Source organism: Homalodisca vitripennis, chromosome 1 (genome assembly GCF_021130785.1).
Source record: "Homalodisca vitripennis isolate AUS2020 chromosome 1, UT_GWSS_2.1, whole genome shotgun sequence".
NCBI lineage: Eukaryota > Metazoa > Arthropoda > Insecta > Hemiptera > Cicadellidae > Homalodisca > Homalodisca vitripennis.
Genome location: NC_060207.1, coordinates 59,533,100 through 59,553,237, shown reverse-complemented (window position 1 = coordinate 59,553,237; position 20,138 = coordinate 59,533,100). Strand labels below are relative to the sequence as shown.

The 20,138-nt window shown below is 34.3% G+C and overlaps 1 protein-coding gene across 2 annotated transcripts in view; it reads right to left on the bottom strand.

The window, feature by feature from the left end:
- Window positions 1–20,138, bottom strand: part of LOC124362605 (glutamate receptor-interacting protein 2) — a 53,378-nt gene that overhangs the window by 20,817 nt on the left and 12,423 nt on the right. For both annotated transcript variants that reach the window (XM_046817258.1, XM_046817268.1), the window contains exons 2-3: window positions 9,511–9,730; window positions 185–340 (exon numbers count right to left, since the gene is read on the bottom strand). In XM_046817258.1, coding sequence (XP_046673214.1) covers window positions 185–340; window positions 9,511–9,667 — 313 coding nt within the window. In that variant the 5' untranslated portion in view covers window positions 9,668–9,730. The remainder of the gene's footprint in view (window positions 1–184; window positions 341–9,510; window positions 9,731–20,138) is intronic.

Sequence of the window (20,138 nt, the reverse complement as noted above, 5' to 3'; positions counted from 1 at the left end):
TTACTATTTTAAATATTGAATTTAGTTACAATAGCAGCTAGTTAAGCTTAAAACAATATTTCAAGGGGTCAGTCTGCTCTCATTAATCCTTCTGTATTGTTATTAGACTTTGGACATTGTAAAACACCCGCGTTATAGAAATAAACACTAAAAATAAATTCATTAATATTTTTAAAATTCTCACCATATGACTGAGTATCCCATTCATTGTTATGACTGAAGGAACTATCATCAATATTTTCTTGCCGCTTGTGCTCAATTTCTACTCTGGAAGGCATCTTTGGCTTTTCCTCTTGCCTCTTGTCACCAATTCCCGGACACAGAGCTCTATCAATACTCCCTGGGAAACATACAACAGACTTAAAACCTTCCACAGATGCATGGCAGGGCAACCAAGGACATCACACCAGATGCCATAACCAGAGAGGTGAAGGTTAATTAATTTTTTAATGTTCAAATAAAATCCATAAATGATTATAAAAGTCTCTCAGATTTCAAGTCAATGTTATTGTATAGATAAGTATCTCATAGTGTTTTATATATACACACACACACACACACACACACACACACACACACACACACACACACACACACACACACACACACACACACACGCCCGCCGCGCGCGCGCACACACACACACACACACACTCACACACACACACACACACACACACACACACACACACACACACACACCACACACACACACACCACACACACACACACACACACACACACACACACAACACACACACACACACACACACACACACACACACACACACTATAATATATATATTATATATATATATATATATATATATATATACAGGGTGTATATTATGTCTGGAAACACCCAAATATATCCTTTAAATAATTTAAATATAAATTTGAAACCTCTTACAATCGTGATAGAGATTGGGCATCTACTTTTTGGAACAATGTTTTGTTATGTCACACCAACGGGGGACGTCCTGCCGAGGGTATCGTGAATATTCTTAATGGAAGCCCTATACCTTGTGATACATAATTTTAAAGGTAATAGCTTACTGAATTGAATGCCACACAACCGCATCTCAAAGGAATTATTCTATCAGAAAATAGAGCATTTTTAGTATTGAAAATTTACTGATGTTCAACAATGTAATTTTAACATGGTTCTTGCCACAAAATGTGTTACGTTACACTAATTTTTTAGCATTTTTTAAATGTTCAATTAAAATAAAATAAACAATTTATTTTTAAGCTGGTTTCATTAGTACAAAATTTACCAGTTTTTATTACAATGAATAAAAACCTATGAGTCACTTTCTCTGATTTACTTATGAATCTGTACTTGGTGTTTTCCAGTCAGCAGGAAGGTTTAAAGAGACAAAGGTCACTAGCCTATGAGAAACATTATTGTGTTATTAATCATCTGGTCTACAGGTTTCAGTTTGTTGAGCATGGAGCTTTCACTAGACAGGTCTAAGCATTGGGAATTACAAATGGACAAAGGTCATATCATTCCTGTCGAGTTAATCAGTGTCTCTGAAGCAATTGCTGTCAACAAGTTATCTAATTACAGTAGTTCAGTTTTTATTTGGCATTTTAATGGAATTGTCTGAAAGAGAACGAATTACTCTGTTGATGATGCGAGGATATGGCGATCGTCAAAGATATTATCGGGAAGTTTGTAATTTGTTTAATGACACTTTCCCAGAAAGGAATCCCATAAATGTTTCAACAATATCAAAAACTATTGAGCGTTTTGAAATGACAGGGAGTGTACGTAATCGGCCAAAGTCGGGTAGGATTACAATCTGCAACAGATGAAGAACATGCACTAGATGTTTTGCAAACATTTATTGAAGACCCACATACATCGCTCAGAAAAGCTGCACAGCAACATGATATGCACCCTATGTCTGTGAGTAAAGATTTTGAAAAATTAATAAATACAAACCATTTAAAGTTCATTTAGTCCAAACAGTTAAGTGAGGATGATTACGACAGAAGAGTTGAGTTTTGTGAACTTGTGATGCGCAAATGTGATGACAATAGAGATTTTCTGACCAACATACTATTTTCTGATGAGGCAACTTTTTTCCTAAATGGCAATGTTAACAGGCACAATTGCCGTTACTGGGGCTAGTGAAAACCCACATTGGATTACTGAGTCCCATTCACAGCAACACAAAAACTGAACGTATTGGTGTGGAATTTTAGTAACAAAATTGTTGGACCCTTTTTCATCAATGGAAATTTAAATGCCGAACTTTACTACAAATATGCTCCCAAAATGAAATAATCCCAGCTATTCAAATTGCATCAGGAGAATACTTTGATAATGTATGGTTTCAGCAGGATGGTGCTCCACCCCATTATGGGAGACAGGTAAGAGAGTATTTGGATTTAAGGTTTCCTCATAAATGGATTGGCCGAAGAGGAGAAAATCGAATGGCCTCCAAGATCTCCGGATTTGTCACCAATCGATTATTTCCTATGGGGTCATTTAAAAATCCAATGTTTATAGAGAAAAGCCTCATAATTTGGAAGACCTAAGAAACAGGATTATAGAGGAGATTGCTTTGATAACTGAAGAAATGTTAGGCAACTCTGTCGAATCATTTTACACAAGATTGGCTCATTGTCAAACCGTAGAAGGAACACAGTTCGAAAACAATTGCTTTTGACACCAAAATGCAGGTAAAACGTTTGTTGTAAGACTTTTCTAACAGCATACATTTATTTTTTATTTGTAATAAGAAATCAATAACATAAGTATTTCCATAATTGTACTGTAATAAAAACTGGCAAATTTGTGCTAATAGAACCAGCTTTAAAATGAAATTTTTGTTTTATTTAATTGAACATTTAAAAAAAATGCTAAAAAAATTAGTGTAAAACACATTTTGTGGCAAGAAACCATGTTAAAATTACATTGTTGAACATCAGTAAATTTTCAATACTAAAAAATGCTCTATTTTCTGATAGAATAATTCCCTTGAGATGCGGTTTGTGGCATTCAATTCAGTAAGCTATTACCTTTAAAATTATGTATCACAAGGTATAGGCTTCCATTAAGAATATTCACGATACCCTCGGCAGGACGTCCCCCGTTGGTGTGACATAACAAAAACATTGTTCCAAAAAGTAGATGCCCAATCTCTATCACGATTGTAAGAGGTTTCAAATTTATATTTAAATTATTAAAGGATATATTTAGGTGTTTCCAGACATAATATACACCCTGTATATATATATATATTATATATATATATATATATATATATATATACGGTACACACAAAAAATTATTTTGATAATATTAAATTTTACTTTTGAAAAAAGTTTACAGTTTTTATAGAATCTACAACTTTTCCCATATGAAACCAATCCTAATAGAACTTTTAAATATTGGACACAATTGGCTTTGAATTAGAAGAAATAATTGGTTAGCAAGGCAGGAAGAGTGATCAGTTAATTGGTCTAATTGTGTGATATAAGTCTAACCGAGAGCCATGTGTTGGGGACTCACTAGTTCTACTGAGTCACTCAAGTACACAATCAGCTGTTCCGCTTCACTGACTGAGTCACATGACAGCCCTGTGAGTGTGACACAGTTTTGGTTCATTTGAACCTAACGAAAAGTGATGCTCTACTTGTAAGCTATAGTCCTCAGTGTCTTGGACTGTTTTATCACTACATGATACTTTATCTGCTTAACCACTTATTACTTGTACCAGTAGATTATGACATTGAAAAAACGTAATGCCTTTTCACTTTTTAATTTCCTTCATATTTTAAAAAGTGATAACACAATTTCATAATGTTAAAATTAGAAGGATAATATTAAGGATTGAATTTTAAAATTTTTCGTCTGATTTTTCTTATCGGATATTTATTGTGTATGGTAAACAACTTTATGAATTGAAAAATTTCAAATTTTGTTATGATATTGTAATTTTTAGATACACACAAGTGCATAGCCTACATACATACCTCCACAAACAACGCCCTCCTGTTCCGTAGATTTAAGATACCCCATTATTTATTTTATCAATTACATTAAAACACACGAATCATTTATATTTTATCCTGTTTCAAAGGTTAAGTTATCATAGTACCATTTTACAATCGTGGTAAACTTGTCGAAATGTTAATATTTTAAGTACCGGTACGGCCAAATTATACAGTGCATTAACAAAATTATAAAACACAGGATATATTTTTGTTGTAATCTAGAAGTAGGAAAAAATGTAAATGTAGGTACATTATTTACAATTTTAGAGAATTTGTTTTGTTTTTACTGAGTTTCCGTTGTCGAACTGTTTTGACCCTAAGACTTCACACACTTGTTGCTAACTTAGTCCTTCCTAATTCGTGCCTTCTACAGTACGGTTACTTATGGTTAAATATGTTCAGACCGAAAGACCATCATTGATAGGGCAAGGGAAAGGTGCTGTAGCGGGCGGTAGCTATAGGCTACACCGCGTCGCGGCTGAGGATAGTTTATGAGTCGAGGCCCCGGGCCGGAATTAGGCTGGTGGTGTTGGCATTCTGCCGCCAGACAGACGTCACTCCGCTCAGCTGATTGTTTCCAAACACTGCCGCCACTGCCACCTTGATCTCATGAACGTTCTCTTGTCAAAAGTGCGAGAATGGACTATCTCATATTTTTATGATCAGTGAATAAATCCCCCATCACTGGTTAAATTCGCAAAGTGAAAAAAATTTATTATTCTCATTTTACTTGTCGCAGTTGGAGCGAGAGAGATTCCAGCTAAACGATAACGAGAAAGAACGGTGGCAAGTAATTCAAATATTACAAATTTAAATAAATAATTGATAAATGGATAATTTCTATTGGAATTCTATTAGAAAACGTTGCATCCAATGCTAAAATGTGTTTCTACTTGAAACATTGAGGTTGCACATTATCTAGCGGCAAACTAGGAAAACATTAATTATAAATATATTACAAATAAGAATTAAATATATTGCATTAAGTAAACTCTGTCAATAATAAAAACAATATTCAATATTTGTTTAATTCATCTAAATTAGGTCATTACTAGAAGAAAAAATTAATTACTCTATTCTGAACAAACTATTTAGCATGGTAGGGCTATTTACAAATCGCCGTTCAGAAATAGCTTTACTTCGTACAATTTCTGCCACACAATCATCCTGTGGATACAAGGTCTATTAAAACAAAAACACAAAATTTAAATTCGATTTTAGCCAGATCTAGGTTTTGGGGAGAGGCTTGAGGGCGATCTCGAGAAAAAAATCAAGTAGAATTTTCAATGTTACTAGTGCTACGAAAATTAGGACAAAATTTCGTGTGTAACATCCAAATACGCTGTGTGTATGTTCTAAATATATTTGTTATTTCTCCGTGGTAATATAAGCTGCAAAATGTCATATTTTTGAATTTATTATTGGATGATTATTAATTAGTTAATAGGACAGCCAATTTTACTTCATTGGATATTTGATTAGGCATATCTTGATTTTTTATGAACAAAAATACACGCACGTAACACATTTTGCTTCGTGAGTATTGAAGAATAAATTTTAAGATACAGAAGGGTCAATTTTAAATTCTTATTCACATGTAAGGACGAGCAGACGACGTAAATTCATAATAAAATATTGGTATGAGATCATAATTAAATGGTTAGGTTGAGACTACCTTAGTAGTTAATAGTTATACTACCTTTGATCATTTAATACAGCTATAAAAATCATTTCGTTAATAAGAATTATTGCCACTATAGAGTTTGGGGATCAATATTTTCCTGTACGTTATTTTTAAGATTTGAGATCTGAGGTTTCAACAAAAGCAATTTAATATAAATTTAGTATATAGTATAATTTGAAAATAATTTGTTGGTGTGGTATGTGCTAAAAATTAATTCAAATAATAATTTGAACAATAAGGTGGAGCAAACTATTTCTGGTTGGGTTCTGTTTCTTGGTAGCGGTTGGCTACTTACTGGAGTTTCTCCCTGCCCCCAAATTGGAATCATGGGCACATGAGTTAACATACTTCTCTAAGTATTAACAAACATATTTAAGAACTTGTTGATCAACAGTAATTTAAGTTAGGGATTTTGTTATCAGTTCCAAGGAAAAGGAACAAAATTGGAAGATAATTTTCTGCAGTATCTGCATGTGTGATGACTTCAATGACAGATCTTAATAATTTATACACATTTAAGGAAATGAAATTTTAATTGAACATAATACTAGAGATAAAACGTGTTTTAGTAACACGTCATATGGGAAAACTACAGTTTTATACATACAAACATGTCACTCCCTTTAATAAATTGTTACGGTATATACATACTGTAAAAGAACTTGCCGATTTTACGGGCCTGAATAGAAAATGCTCGCGAATACTAATTTTTATTGTTTTTAAGAAAGATGTCTGAAAACATACACCGTAACTAAAAAATATTGTTTAAATGCTAAAATATTATTCCAAACGATCTTTAGTTTTTAAAGCCGTCTTACGTTATTTTCAACTTTATCCTTACTATCGCCGACATACAGGGTACGAGGATGCCAGACCCGTTGCGCGTAACAGGATACTCCATGAAATATCACCCTGAGTTTACAACAGCTCAGCCAAATCCCATGGAGGACCATACACCACCATAAAACTCGAAATTCCCTGTGTAGAAATAAGGTTTAATGAAAAATGGCAAGTCTTTAGCCGAATTAGTTCTAGAATTATCTCGCAAGGCGACAAATAGAGAGAAGAGAACTTTGCCAGCCTCCTGAGAGACGAGCTTCTCTAACGCTCAGCCAAGTATCGAATTTCATCTTGTTGTCTTTACTCTCTTCAAGTTTCATTTCCATAAACAGTTGCAATCACATTCACTAGCAGACATAGCCTACCTGTTGTCAATCTGGTTTACTTAATTAGGGTTCTAATAGCCTAGGAATAAATCACAGTTTGGCTATGTTTGATTTTAAATTATATAAAGTATATCCACAAAATTACCTATGTGTGATGCAATATCACAAACCAAGGCAGATAGCAATTATTTACTCTGGATATGAATTATTTATATAATTCCACAATTATACTAAGTAGCATAATAGTACTCATACTAAACACACACAAAATTATAATTATATAACTTAATTTGGAATTAAAAATTTTCAAATAAAAATATGTATCAAAAGTATATTTAACCTACGTGCATGTTATACAATGACTATAGAGTAGGTACGACATGAAATCAAAAGGCGAGTTCAACATCACATTAAATTGGCCTAGAGTAATAATGTTTTCATGCCAATTATATTATTTTTATTACGCTCTGGTAAACTGATATTTCAATATTCTTTCAAAAAGATCATAAATGGTGATCAAAGAAAGTCGAATGATAAACACTTAAACTACAAAACGGTAAATCACATATTATGGCACAAGAACAAGAAGAATGAGTGATTATTCAATATAATATTAGCCTACAGGTAACTTAGTTTTGTTTGTTGCCCGTGGTGTCTTTGAACTTCACGTTTACAATCATGATGCAACGCAGTCTCATCGATATCAAGTAGCAACACAGAGAAAAACAGTGACATATCGCGTCACCCACGATATAAATCAGCTGATGGTCACACTAGATGTCTGTCCGGAAGCTAATGACGCGCGCCTCACACTCCCACTTCCTGTCAACATAACCTCTCATTCACCGCGGTCACTGGCCGTGGCGCCGTTTTTGCATTTGCAAATCGCTCTCCTTGTTTATTGTTCGTATAAAGGGCAATCAGAGGAACTAAGTGGTGGTTAGTAGAGCGACCCAGCCCTCTTGTCTCTTTGCTATTCAGTTGTTGATTGTTGATCGTTGGCAGCTTGTTTCTTTGTCTCTGTTTCGGTCACAAAGAAAGGAAGCTTCTTTGTATACTATAGATATATTTGTATTGTATTATACCAAAATAAGATTGCTACTATTAAGTTGTAAAGTTGGACCTCCAACCTTATCGCTGAACTATATCGTTAAGAAGTGATTTGATCGATTTAAGCGGTGCGTCTAGTCGAGCAGATAGATCGCCAAACGTGAGCCAAACGTATACTTATCTGATCTCGGAGAGAGAGCCAGCAGTCTGCAAAAATAGAGTAATTACTACTACTCAGATGGTAAGGTAGTAGCAAAAACGTAATAAATTAATACCACATATTCCACATATAATAGTACGGTAACTACGTAGTGGCAGCAGGGTTTTTTTCACTTCGTTTCAATGAAATATTATTACTTCATATTATTAAGCGATAATCAAGCTTTAAAACAATGTGCTATTGTGCAATACAAAAATTAATGTTTTAAAAATAATTCATATCTGCTCAATACAGGCTACAATTGATACGTAACGTCACAATTATATATTTCAAGAGACGTAATCCAATATGTGGTCTTAAAGCGGTCGCGAGGGGAGTCTTCGATTACTCCAAAAATAGAGAGCATAGGACGGTGGTGATAAGCATGAATTTGTGGCCATAGAGATATAGAACTAATTTCTTGACTTCATAAATGAACTCTTGCCTCTTCCTCAATCTGACCTGGCTCCAAGTCTGTTCAGAAACGCAACAAAACCACAAGGGCTGCCATCTGTAAAGATAGTGAACATTTTTTAAATTTATTATTGTTGTAAAAGTCACATATCAACCTAAAGAGGTCAATCCATTAAAGAAGTCATTGTTTTTTTGGTGTGTATACAATTGCTATAAAAGACTTAACAGTTGCTTCTTCTTCTAAATAGGCTTAATAACTAATACTTATTAAATTTTCGTTTCCTTTTGCCTTAGCAGAGTAACTGAGTTTTGTGGTAGATCCTACTATCCTTATACGAGTACGTGTTTATATAAACCATTTCCTTGCTTTTTAACCGAAACTGACTTACCCTTTTTTCCAGGAAACCACATTTATTGAAAAGACAATAACAACTGGTTGCTGAAAAAAATACTATGAACAAGCATAGTGTAAAGATTATAAAAATTTTCCATAGTATTTTCTAGTGTCAGTTTTAAACTTCAGTAACCTTAATCCAAAAAAGATGGTTACAAAGAGCTTCCTGTAAACTGCCAGACTAGTTTGTTAGCAAAATATGCATGGGATCTTCTTTATTGTTACTAACCCCCTTCGTTGTTTAGCCTAACTTACCCTTTAACAAGCGGGTTGGTCATAGGCTATCTGTCATCTTCTCAAAAGATTTTATCTCTGGTTTAAAAAGTTAATATTAACGTGCTCCTCAACATGAACTAAAACCATTTTCTAGTGTCCACTTATAATAAATCTCTTAAAATATGATTTTTATGCTGATTACAAATGGCACAAACTTTCCCCGAGTTATATACTTATAGTTATATACTTATATGTAGTTATAAACTTCCCCCGCGCCATTGCGGTGGAGTTGCAGTCATGTAAAGCCATTGCAATAAACAAATTGCAAAACTAAAATTAAAACCCAGCATGTTCAAGAAACTTGCGGATAACTTACACTTGTGAGACCGACGGTTGGTGGTGACGATAGGATGAGGGGGTTTCTTTGAGGGTGGTGAGGTGAGGTCAAGATGGGGAGGTCCTGAGGTCACCAGCTGATCGACCTCTCCCGGCTTGCGACCTCGCAGGTTGGACAATTTCAGAGACGAGAACATCGCAGCATCATCTCTCAGTCATGGTCATCACAACTCAAGTTGAGCTCCTCCCCTTGCTCTGATCTGCAGCAAAACGAACAAATACATATAGACACCAACAAACAACATGTAGCATATTTTATAGCTTCTGCACAGTGTATGATATTCAAAATGTTATGTATTGTAATCTACAAGATAGCGTAAAATAATTTTAAGATTACAACTAGTGAATGTCTTTATGAGGTGTGAGGTAAGTGAAAAACCAATACCAGTCATAAGGATGAGTTTGAGGGGTATCCTCTTCATATTGATGTTTCAAGCAGAGCAGTTAATTGTAATATGTTCCTATCTGAAATTTAGTTTAAGATTTATATACCTGCATGATCACTACAATATACATCGTTAAAATGTATTATTATATAGGACAATTGACTCCTAGGATATATTAGTGACAATCAAAAATACATCTACACTCAATCGTTCAAAAACATTATCCTTCAATAGACATTTTTCAAAATTTCGAGGGGTATTTTCATCCCACATATTGCCCCTACGTAACTCCACTAGCGAGAGCGATTCGAACGCTTCATTCTTCCACTATTCAGGAAGTCTGAAGACTTCGATAAAAAAAAAATTAAATCAGGGCATTTGTTCTGTTTGTTAGGCGTAGTTCTCTGATTTGTGTACTCGAAATGTAAATACAGATGTAAAAACTAGGTTTAAAATTTATTTACTACGTTGCATCCTTACACTGTGGCAAATGGACATCAGCCTATCACGTGTAATACTCGTATGTGTAAAGAAGGTATATGAAGATTTAACCATGCGGCACTACCTAGTTTCAAATACTTCAGTTTCTACATTTTGAATTTTCCATTGATTGTAGAGGTTTTATCACCACACTTGTTAGTCCTTAAGCTTTCGTGTATTCATTTTGTTTTTGGCATTTTTAAGACCTAACGAAAAAAGAAATTTCAATTCTCGAAACGCAATTTTTATTTTTACATATTATAAAGATGGCAAAAGTCCGACATCCTATTATCCTGTACAATAAAATAAAATTTGAAGTATCTAAATAAATGTATGTATGTAACACTATAAAGATATTCGAAATCAAATCTGGGAAGAATTATGATTTTTTGGCATACATCAGAACCAAAATTACTTGTCTGACTTTGTAAGATATATTTAAACAAGAACGTTAAGTTCAATACATTTTTTACACTGTCAAACACTGGGAAGTTCAAACAATATAAAAACGTGTTCTTGTTGGGCAACACAACAATACGGGTATAGCCTACGTTTCTCACTTTGCCCAAGGCCTTGTTGTGATTAGAACGGACACGGTGCGCTGTCTAGACCCATTGTTGTATTGTTTTGTAGCGCATCTGCCATCTGTTGTGTTGTATACTTGGTCGGTAGGCCGGTTCTTTGACGTGACTGGAAGCTTTCGCGGTTATCTTTTGACTAAATGAAGTCATAAAACCATCATTATGGTCTCTAACACATTTTTAGTACAACACTTAAAAAATAAAGTTTTTGTTTTAATATTCTAAAACACAACGTAAATTTAAATTTGTGTACATTTTTAAAAATATGTTTTAACACAGTTTAGATTTTCTAATGTAATTCCCAGAGTCCTAACAAAACAACAAAATCGCAATTGACATATATGTTCAAACGTGTAAGATCTTCAATAATCCTTGGGCATGCCACCAAACTTGTGTATGATCTCACCGCCATGCCATGCAAAGGCTTGACCTTTATTTCTTGTAAGTTTTCATTTATAGTGCATTTAGGGGTTACATAAGAAGATCTGACTAAGAATAACAATTTGACATACCATCTTGTTTAATGATCTCCTTATCCATACAAACATTGTTGTTTATACATACTATACAATGGCCTTTAATACAAAGTTTTAGTAAATGTCCTAAGAATATGATGTTGAGGTTAAAGTAAAAAAGATACATTCTTTACATTTATGTCGTTTTACAATATCAGAGGGGAAGCTTCACTGAGATGTTGGGATTATTTGCGTAAAAAGCAACTAAGATTGTATTTTAGTGTATTTATTTAACGAAGACGCTTTAAAATTCTAAAAGTTTATCTGTTAATGATCACATCAGTGAAGTTATCTAAAAGAACTATTACAAAATTAAAGAAGCACTAATCCAACCAACAACCCATTAAACCACTTTAAATAAGGGCTAAAGATGATGCAGTCAGTGTCCTGTCAGGTTGATTTAGAAATATTTTTAAAACTTTTTACGCTACAATGCTTTCAGATACATTTTATGAGAACAGGAAAAGTTGAACAAAACTGTTTTGGTTTGTACGAGGATTTTTTGAAATCAAACCTACAGAAAAACTACTAAAGATAATAATATGAAATTTGTATAGTGTAAATGAAATATCGTTGAAGGAAGTAATATGTTTTATTTATAAAAATGTAATTTTCTTAAGAATAAAAACATTAGTATTTTATTAAAAAGGCGTAAGACCCTTAAATGATAAATCATGAAGTTATCTTAAAGGGCTATTATTCCAAAATTAAACAAAAAACAATCTGAACCACTTTAAGGCCAGTTATTTATGTTAAAATGAACTATTTTTATGAGCACAAGAACTCTATGTAAATCAAGTAAAAATACTACCATTCTACTCACTCATGAATATTTATTCAGGATCCATTCCACCAGGGACTCAGAATCCGCCACTTCTTTGAGTAGATTAACTAACGTGACCGTTATAGAAAAATACGATAAAATAATATTGGTTAGAGAATCTCCAGAGTTGCTATAGTTGAAGGCTTAAATCCTGGTCGTCCATGGAGTAGGATTCTCTGGAGAGAAAGCTGTTACATTACATGTCATCTTGACAAAATACGTGTTTCAACAAAGCCAGTTAGAAATAATATCCGGTCTTCAATGGAAATTCAACTCTGAAAACGAAACGTGTCGTTCAGAGAGCGTTGCAATGATCGGAACGTTTTGTTTATAGAAACAAATGTTCAAACAGTTACGGAATGGTGTTGTTTCGAGGTCTAGTCTAGCGCCTGAAACAGTTGATATGACAGTATTCAGATGGCAAAGACTGGCGGGATGGCCTATATAAAGACGAGAAGGAGGGAGGGGACGGGGCTGGCCGGGGGTATTTTTGGCAAAAGTTGGTGACAGGCAAGCGGGCTAGGCTAGCCAACGATGTCGTTGTCGTTCACTACGCGCCGCGACGTCGCTACAACAAAACGAGCGCTCGAAAAGTCTGTCAATGGAAAGTACGTGTCATGTTCTCGATAAACTATTTCGTAACGCATTGAACACAATCGTCTTGGCCGTCGACCAACACAACAATGTAGTCAACCTGTTGGCTCTAATTAAAATATGTCTACTCGTCCTGTCTTTTGATACGGACTTTCATATTTTGATGAGTGAAAAAATTCGGTTAAACATTTCTGTAATGAACATAGCTTTAAACCTAATTATATCTTGTTTTATTTGAAAATACTTTAAATAATATCCAAATGTCAAAGGTTCATGAAGTTTTGACATTTAAATAGTATAAATGTATAGGATGTCAATATCGAGTCCCTGGTAATGTATGTCTATAGCACCAAAACTGTTCAACGGCTTTACGTTTTCAATCTACTGTACTACAGCTCGTTGAATTACTATAAGTATACCTATACAGAAATGCGAATATAACAGGCGGGGGTACAATAATTTTATCATACGATTAACTGTTATTGAAATCATTATGATGAAAATTTAAATGTTACAGGTTACGTGGCACCGGAAGTTGACTTATGATCCTGCCATGTTGGTTATATGGAGTGGACATGTACAGAGTGCAGAGATTACGGAAGATTTCTCTAAATAATATTGAATACCTCAGAGACGCTGTGCAACAATAACTCTGTTAAGCGTTTTTTCCAATTGTGTTATATAATCATTGCACTTTTTTATATACCGGTGTATCATTTTTAAAGAAAGAGTATTGGGACAGATAGAGATACTAAGCGCTTTGTTTCTTAGGTTGACGTAAATCAATAATAAAACCTCTAAGCTGGAACTAAGCTGGTATTATCTATGGTAGAAAAAAATAATGAATCCAAGTTTTTACAATAATACATCTTTCCCACAATTATTATTGAAGAGCACAAGAAGTAACACAATCACGAAAGCTGTGAAACTTGTAAAGAAATAATCTGGTTTGATTTTAGTGACATAATAAAAACCAAATTTCACTACAATGATTCTGACGTCCATCATTCTACACACCTTACATTAATACTTACTTGGGTGTGTCGTGCACCACTATATTAATTTTCATATTACGGTTATTAAGAAAACCAAACGCAATTTACTGTTCTATGACCCCGTAGACACCCCAAAATGTTATAGGTTTATATGCCATTTTCTCATACGTGATACTCAGCGACAATAATTAATAAGGATGGTAATATATCTTTATTTAGCTTCAATAGCCTGAACTTTTGCCAGAACCTGTGATAATTTTAAAACCTTATCATTATGGCGGCTAACTACCATCTCCATCGATAGTACGAAGTTCAAAATAAGTAAAAACTTTCATAAAAGATTTGTCTTAGTCAGTTCAGAAGTACAGTCTGGGCCATACCAGAGGACTGTCAGGGGGAAGATCAGACAGGAAACTGGAGACTCCACAGTACGCGTCCACAACAGTATATCAGAAGTACAGTCTGGGTCAGACCAGAGGACTGTCAGGGAGAAGATCAGACAGGAAACTGGAGACTCCACAGTATGCGTCCACAACAGTATATCAGAAGTACAGTCTGGGTTAGACCAGAGGACTGTCAGGGGGAAGACCAGACAGGAAACTGGCGACTCCACAGTACGCGTCCACAACAGTATATCAGAAGTACAGTCTGGGTCAGACCAGAGGACTGTTAGGGGGAAGACCAGACAGGAAACTGGCGACTCCACAGTATGCGTCCACAACAGTATATCAGAAGTACAGTCTGGGTTAGACCAGAGGACTGTCAGGGGGAAGACCAGACAGGAAACTGGCGACTCTACAGTACGCGTCTACAACAGTATATCTTCAACAGTAAGCAGCTGCGGTAGCGTGGCCTGGCCAGGATCCGTAATTATAACCGAGTGATCAAACACAGCCGTAACGTAACCAATTGAATTTCGCTCGCTCGTCTTTAGTTCTGGCTTTTGGCATACAATCATAAATAATGTAGCCTACAAAATACAACGTTCCTTTCTTTTAGGACCACCCCAATGCAGTTGTTATTAACAACAGTCATCGCTTTTTGAACTCAAAACCTTTAAAACAGGATGTGATGAGGACATGTGAATTTTCATAATGACCATCACTCATCAAGGAATACTTGATGAGTATTCAATTATCATATATATATATATATATATATATATATATATATATATATATATATATACGTAAAAACAGGTTAAATCCATGCATTGCAAGTACATACAACAATGCAGTGGATTTTTATGAATAAACTTTTTAAGGTTCTGTATTAAAATAGTGAACAATATTATAACCTGAAATTTAATATTTATTTTTTAAATTTGTTTTAAGGTAAATTTAAAAAAAGTTCTTAACCAATTGTGAATCCTGGTTTTTAAATCTAAAAAAAAATGTTAATAGGGCTACGTTATGGTTGGGTATAGGGTTTTCTTACATGGCATTTGAGTGAAACAGCGTAATTAATTCAATGTGTTTGAAAAATTTTATTGAACATGATATTTTTTATTAAGAAATCAATGATTACATTACTGTAAAACTTTCATAATCGTTGCTCAAAGTGGCGTCCTTGTAACTCGTTGCAGATTCTGAAGCGTCGTAAGCACGATTCTCTCACCCCTTCAAAAGGATTACTGTCTTGAATAACTGCAGCAGCCTCAACAACTCTAGCTACTAGATCCACTTCATTCTGTCTGGGAGTGGTATACACTAATTGCTTCATGTGTCCCCACAAGTAAAAATCAATGGGTGTGAGGTCAGGTGACCGTGGAGGCCAAGGGACGGGACCTCCACGTCCAATCCAACGATCTCCATACACTTCATTCAAATGTTGCCTAGCAATCAGGGAAAAGTGGGCCGGTGCTCCATCGTGTTGGAACCACATTCTTTGTCTAGTTTCAATAGGAACATGTTCCAACAGCTCAGGTAAGATTTCCCTCAAAAAAACTTCATAAGTAGGTCCGTTCAGTCTGTTTGGTATAATGTGTGGCCCAATCAAATATCCGTCTACTATTCCAGCCCAGATATTGACAGAAAATTTGTGCTGAAACTTACGTTGCACAATTTCATGAGGGTTCTCTTCAGCCCATAAATGGCTGTTTCGGCTATTAAATATGCCATCTCGAGTAAATGACGCTTCGTCAGTAAATAGAACATACCTTAAAAAATCGGGTTCATCAACTAATTTGTGAAGGAACCAACGAGAGCAGTCTACCCTGAGAGGAAAATCTGCAGGCTCTAAGGCTTGTACTTTCTGATGTCTGTAAGGGCACAAACGTTCTTCATTTAACACTTTCCACACAGAACTTTTACATACATCCAAATTATGAGCAATAGCGCGAACGCTGGTAGAGGGGTTTTCTTCTACGAATAATAAAACCTCTTCTTCAAAATCAACAGTCCGTACGGATTTTACCCGTTCTACAACATTATTTTTCAAATGTCCAGTTTCCCTAAGACGAATATACACACTCGCTGAAGACGGCACTGAAGACGCTATGAACTGGGTGCAGCCTATCTGGAAAGCGCTCTCTGTACAATCTGCTAGCTAATCTGGCATTGCCTCCAGCAAGTCCGTACACAAAGTGAATATCAGCATACTCTTCAAAAGTAAAACGGTTCATATCGTACAAGAAACAAAGTAATAAAAGAAATTTAAATTAACAGGAAAAACTAACAGAAATTACAAAGAAGAACAGAACATTAAAACAGTGACAATCACGTTCAAAACATAGACTTGCTCAACAATGTCTTGATAGTTTGTTTATTAGCTTTTCTTCATTTAAAACACCTGATTTGGTTGCTGATTGTTGGTCAGCTGTTTTCATGTAATATTATGTATGCTATTGTTTTTTAAGAGCATTGTGAATAGTTTGTTTCTTTTTTATTTGTGTGTGTGTAACACATTGATTATTGTAAATGGAACAAAAATGATAGTAATAGTTTTTTTAGGTTATAATAATTGTTCAGTATTTTAATAAAGAACCTTAAAAAGTGTATTCGTAAAAATCCACTACATTGTTGTACATATGTACTTGCAATGCATGGATTTAACCTGTTTTTACGTTTGGTGCTGTAACTCAGTTATTTGTTATTCAATCTTTTTGAAACAAAAATTGTTGAATTGGTAATAAAATATGCTAAAAAAAGTTATCCTGGTGAATTTGTTGTCAAAGTAGCCGTTTCAAAGCTAATACAATTTGAAAATTTTGAACGGCCGACATTTTGAAATGCAATGAGATATTTGTTTTATTTTTTTCACTGAAAAGGAACAACACTAGGTTAACATAACTGTTATGTTTTAATTCTGTATCTTAAGTGGTTTTTGAGTAGTAATTTTTTCCCAAAAAACACATACAGACAGACGCTAAACGAAGTGAAATAGGGCACCTGTTATATTGCATTATTTGTTAGTTTTGGCCTGCTGAACAATGTAGCAAAGTTTGTTCGAATGATTGCTGGACACCCTTTATATATAATTATATAATTTCAATAAAGAGACATGTCGGGATGTGAAGATTTTTCACAACGAATTGCCACCCCAGCCACAAAACAATTGGCCTCACAATGCTCAAGTAGAATGTCAGTGGTCGCCGTGATCCTACATACCACACAACTCCGAGAAACTCAAGCTATGATATTTCGTTGAAAAGTAAAAAAGCTTAAGTCAGCTACATTTTAGCCGACAGCAGGTGTTTTGAATAATCGTACTATTCGGCTTATTTATAATCTTTACTTACGTCACTCCTTAAATTATATTTATCATGTTTGCCTGTTATTTTCATATTGTTGTCTATTAAAGACTGCCAATCTGTTATTCAATATTTCGCAGCTTAATTAGTGTATATTTTAGTATTACACATTACCTTATAATGTGTAGGTAACAATAAATACCTACACATATTAAATTTAAGCATATGGAATTAAACACTAACCACTAATGGAACGTCTTTGGGTTTGATCGAAAGCTATAAATCGCGTCTGATTGTTAAAGCAGACTTTAAGAGTTCTTAATATGAAATATTATGCGTGTTTCAGGGTATAATCAAATGTTCTACATTTATGCTATAACTTCTACGTTCACTTAATTTTTAGTGTCGATTCCATAACACTCTGTAGGCATGATTGAAATCTAAGCACGTGAAATATTACTTTTGAAAATATCCGTACAGTTAGGTACTATAATAGACCGATTATTCTAATGTTTTTACTACATTATTAACGCAAAATTGATACTACAAAAGCTACACAAAAGCCTTCTCAATTAAGCAGATGTAATGTTTCTTAAAGGGTCCAAACAGTCCAATAAAACGATTCTGATTGGTGACAAGCTGCTCCAGTTAAAACAACATTGACATTGTTTCTCTTTAAACAAGAAGTTAAGGTCGAACTCAAGGCTACTTGAGAAAGAGAGAACAAAGCCACAAAAGCCGAGGTGCAGAACAGTAATAGCTGCTCGTGTTTTGTTCCCAAGTCGATACTGAGGCAAGTAGTGAGGCCGCGATTTCCTCAGATGGGAAAACGATTGAGATCTTTCTCTTCTTTTACATAAAACCTCCGATTTTCTGTGTTTTCCCAGAAGTAACTTTACGATGAAACTACTACAGAAACTTCCAGCTCGAGTGTATGGCAATATTTGGCGTAAACCGCCTATAGCCACAATGAAACTAATATTTATTTGACCAAAGTAGGCCAATATTAATTAACGATTAGACAACTTCGGGACAAAATACTTTGTGTTTTAGTATTAAGATATTAAAGTAACTTAGGTATATTTTGTTTTATAGTAGGTTATTATAACATATGTCATGATTATACTAAATTTTAAAATATGGTACACTTAGGTCTAAGATATGCAAACCACATTTAGTTACGACAAGGGGTTAAATTATATCATCAACACATGCCCTATCTCCAATATAAAACATTGGGCTGATATTTAAGACTAGCTGTTTGAAAAGGATAAAGTGAATATAAATGGATAACGCCAAACTTAGCCCACATTTACAGCGAAAACTTTGTAGGGTTATTTTAGAAGTGTCTGAGCAGCTTCCAGTCGTGTCTAGGTTTCGAGCGAGATGTTGCTCATACTGTAGTGTTTAATAAATTAATGCCAATCAGCTGAATCAACTGTTTCATCTTTGAAACAATTTATGTATGCGTTTCGTAGACATTAATTGTTCTTAGTCAAGGCTGAATTAAATGTCTACTATATAATATCTAAGAACAGTCATATTATTTTATTCTCTCGTAGGTATGGAATACCCCAATAGAAACTAAAAAATATACACATCTTAAAACACATTTTGGAGTTTAAAATTTACTTAAAAAAAAAAACTCAGTCTTACCCATACTCTATGGCGAAGGTGAAAAGATCCAAACTGGAGTGGGAGAAAGGTTATTTCGACCAACTAGTTACTTACACACTGACCTTTCCCAGAATTATACATTACTGTACATGCAGTTCGAGGACATCACCAACTAGTTACTTACACACACTGACCTTTCCCAGAATTATACATTACTGTACATGCAGGTCGAGGACATCACCAACAAGTGTTTACAGAATGTCCCTTGTTCATCATGTGACAGTGACAGATATTTTTAACAGCAAACATTTAGTAGTAATGCGTATCGGAGTTCTTTCATTTTGAAGACCTCAAAAGAGAAACAGTGTATGAAATTAATACATTTTAACCTTCGACACTATCAGAAAATATGGCTATATACCTATTTATTCCTGGACATTAAAAAGTTACCTATATAATCTACGTAGGTTTAAAAACATTTTCTAATATAAATTTATAATAGTAAGAGATACAATTATATTTGTAAAAATGGTGTATCCTTCAATTATACTATTGAACCTATTTTGGCCTGATTTCGTTATTCATTTTTAGAAAACACCAGAGTGCCATCATTTCCTAAATTAAAATGTAATTACGGTACGTAGGTTATTCTTATTTCTAAAAATGTTATGTATACAATTAATAATTAAATATAACATTAAAATATCCTGTTTTACTAATAAAAAAGATAATGCAAGTGTTTTTGTAATTTTTTTATATTTATTTTCACTTTACAACACTAAATAAAATCATGGCTTTAAAATGTGTAAATGCTTATGTAAGTCTTAAATCTTATTTTACGTAGTCATTGTACTTATCCACTGATTTATTCAAAGTCGGCGTGGTTGGAGGAGCTATGAAATGTTGAAGCAACTCCTTTTTAAATG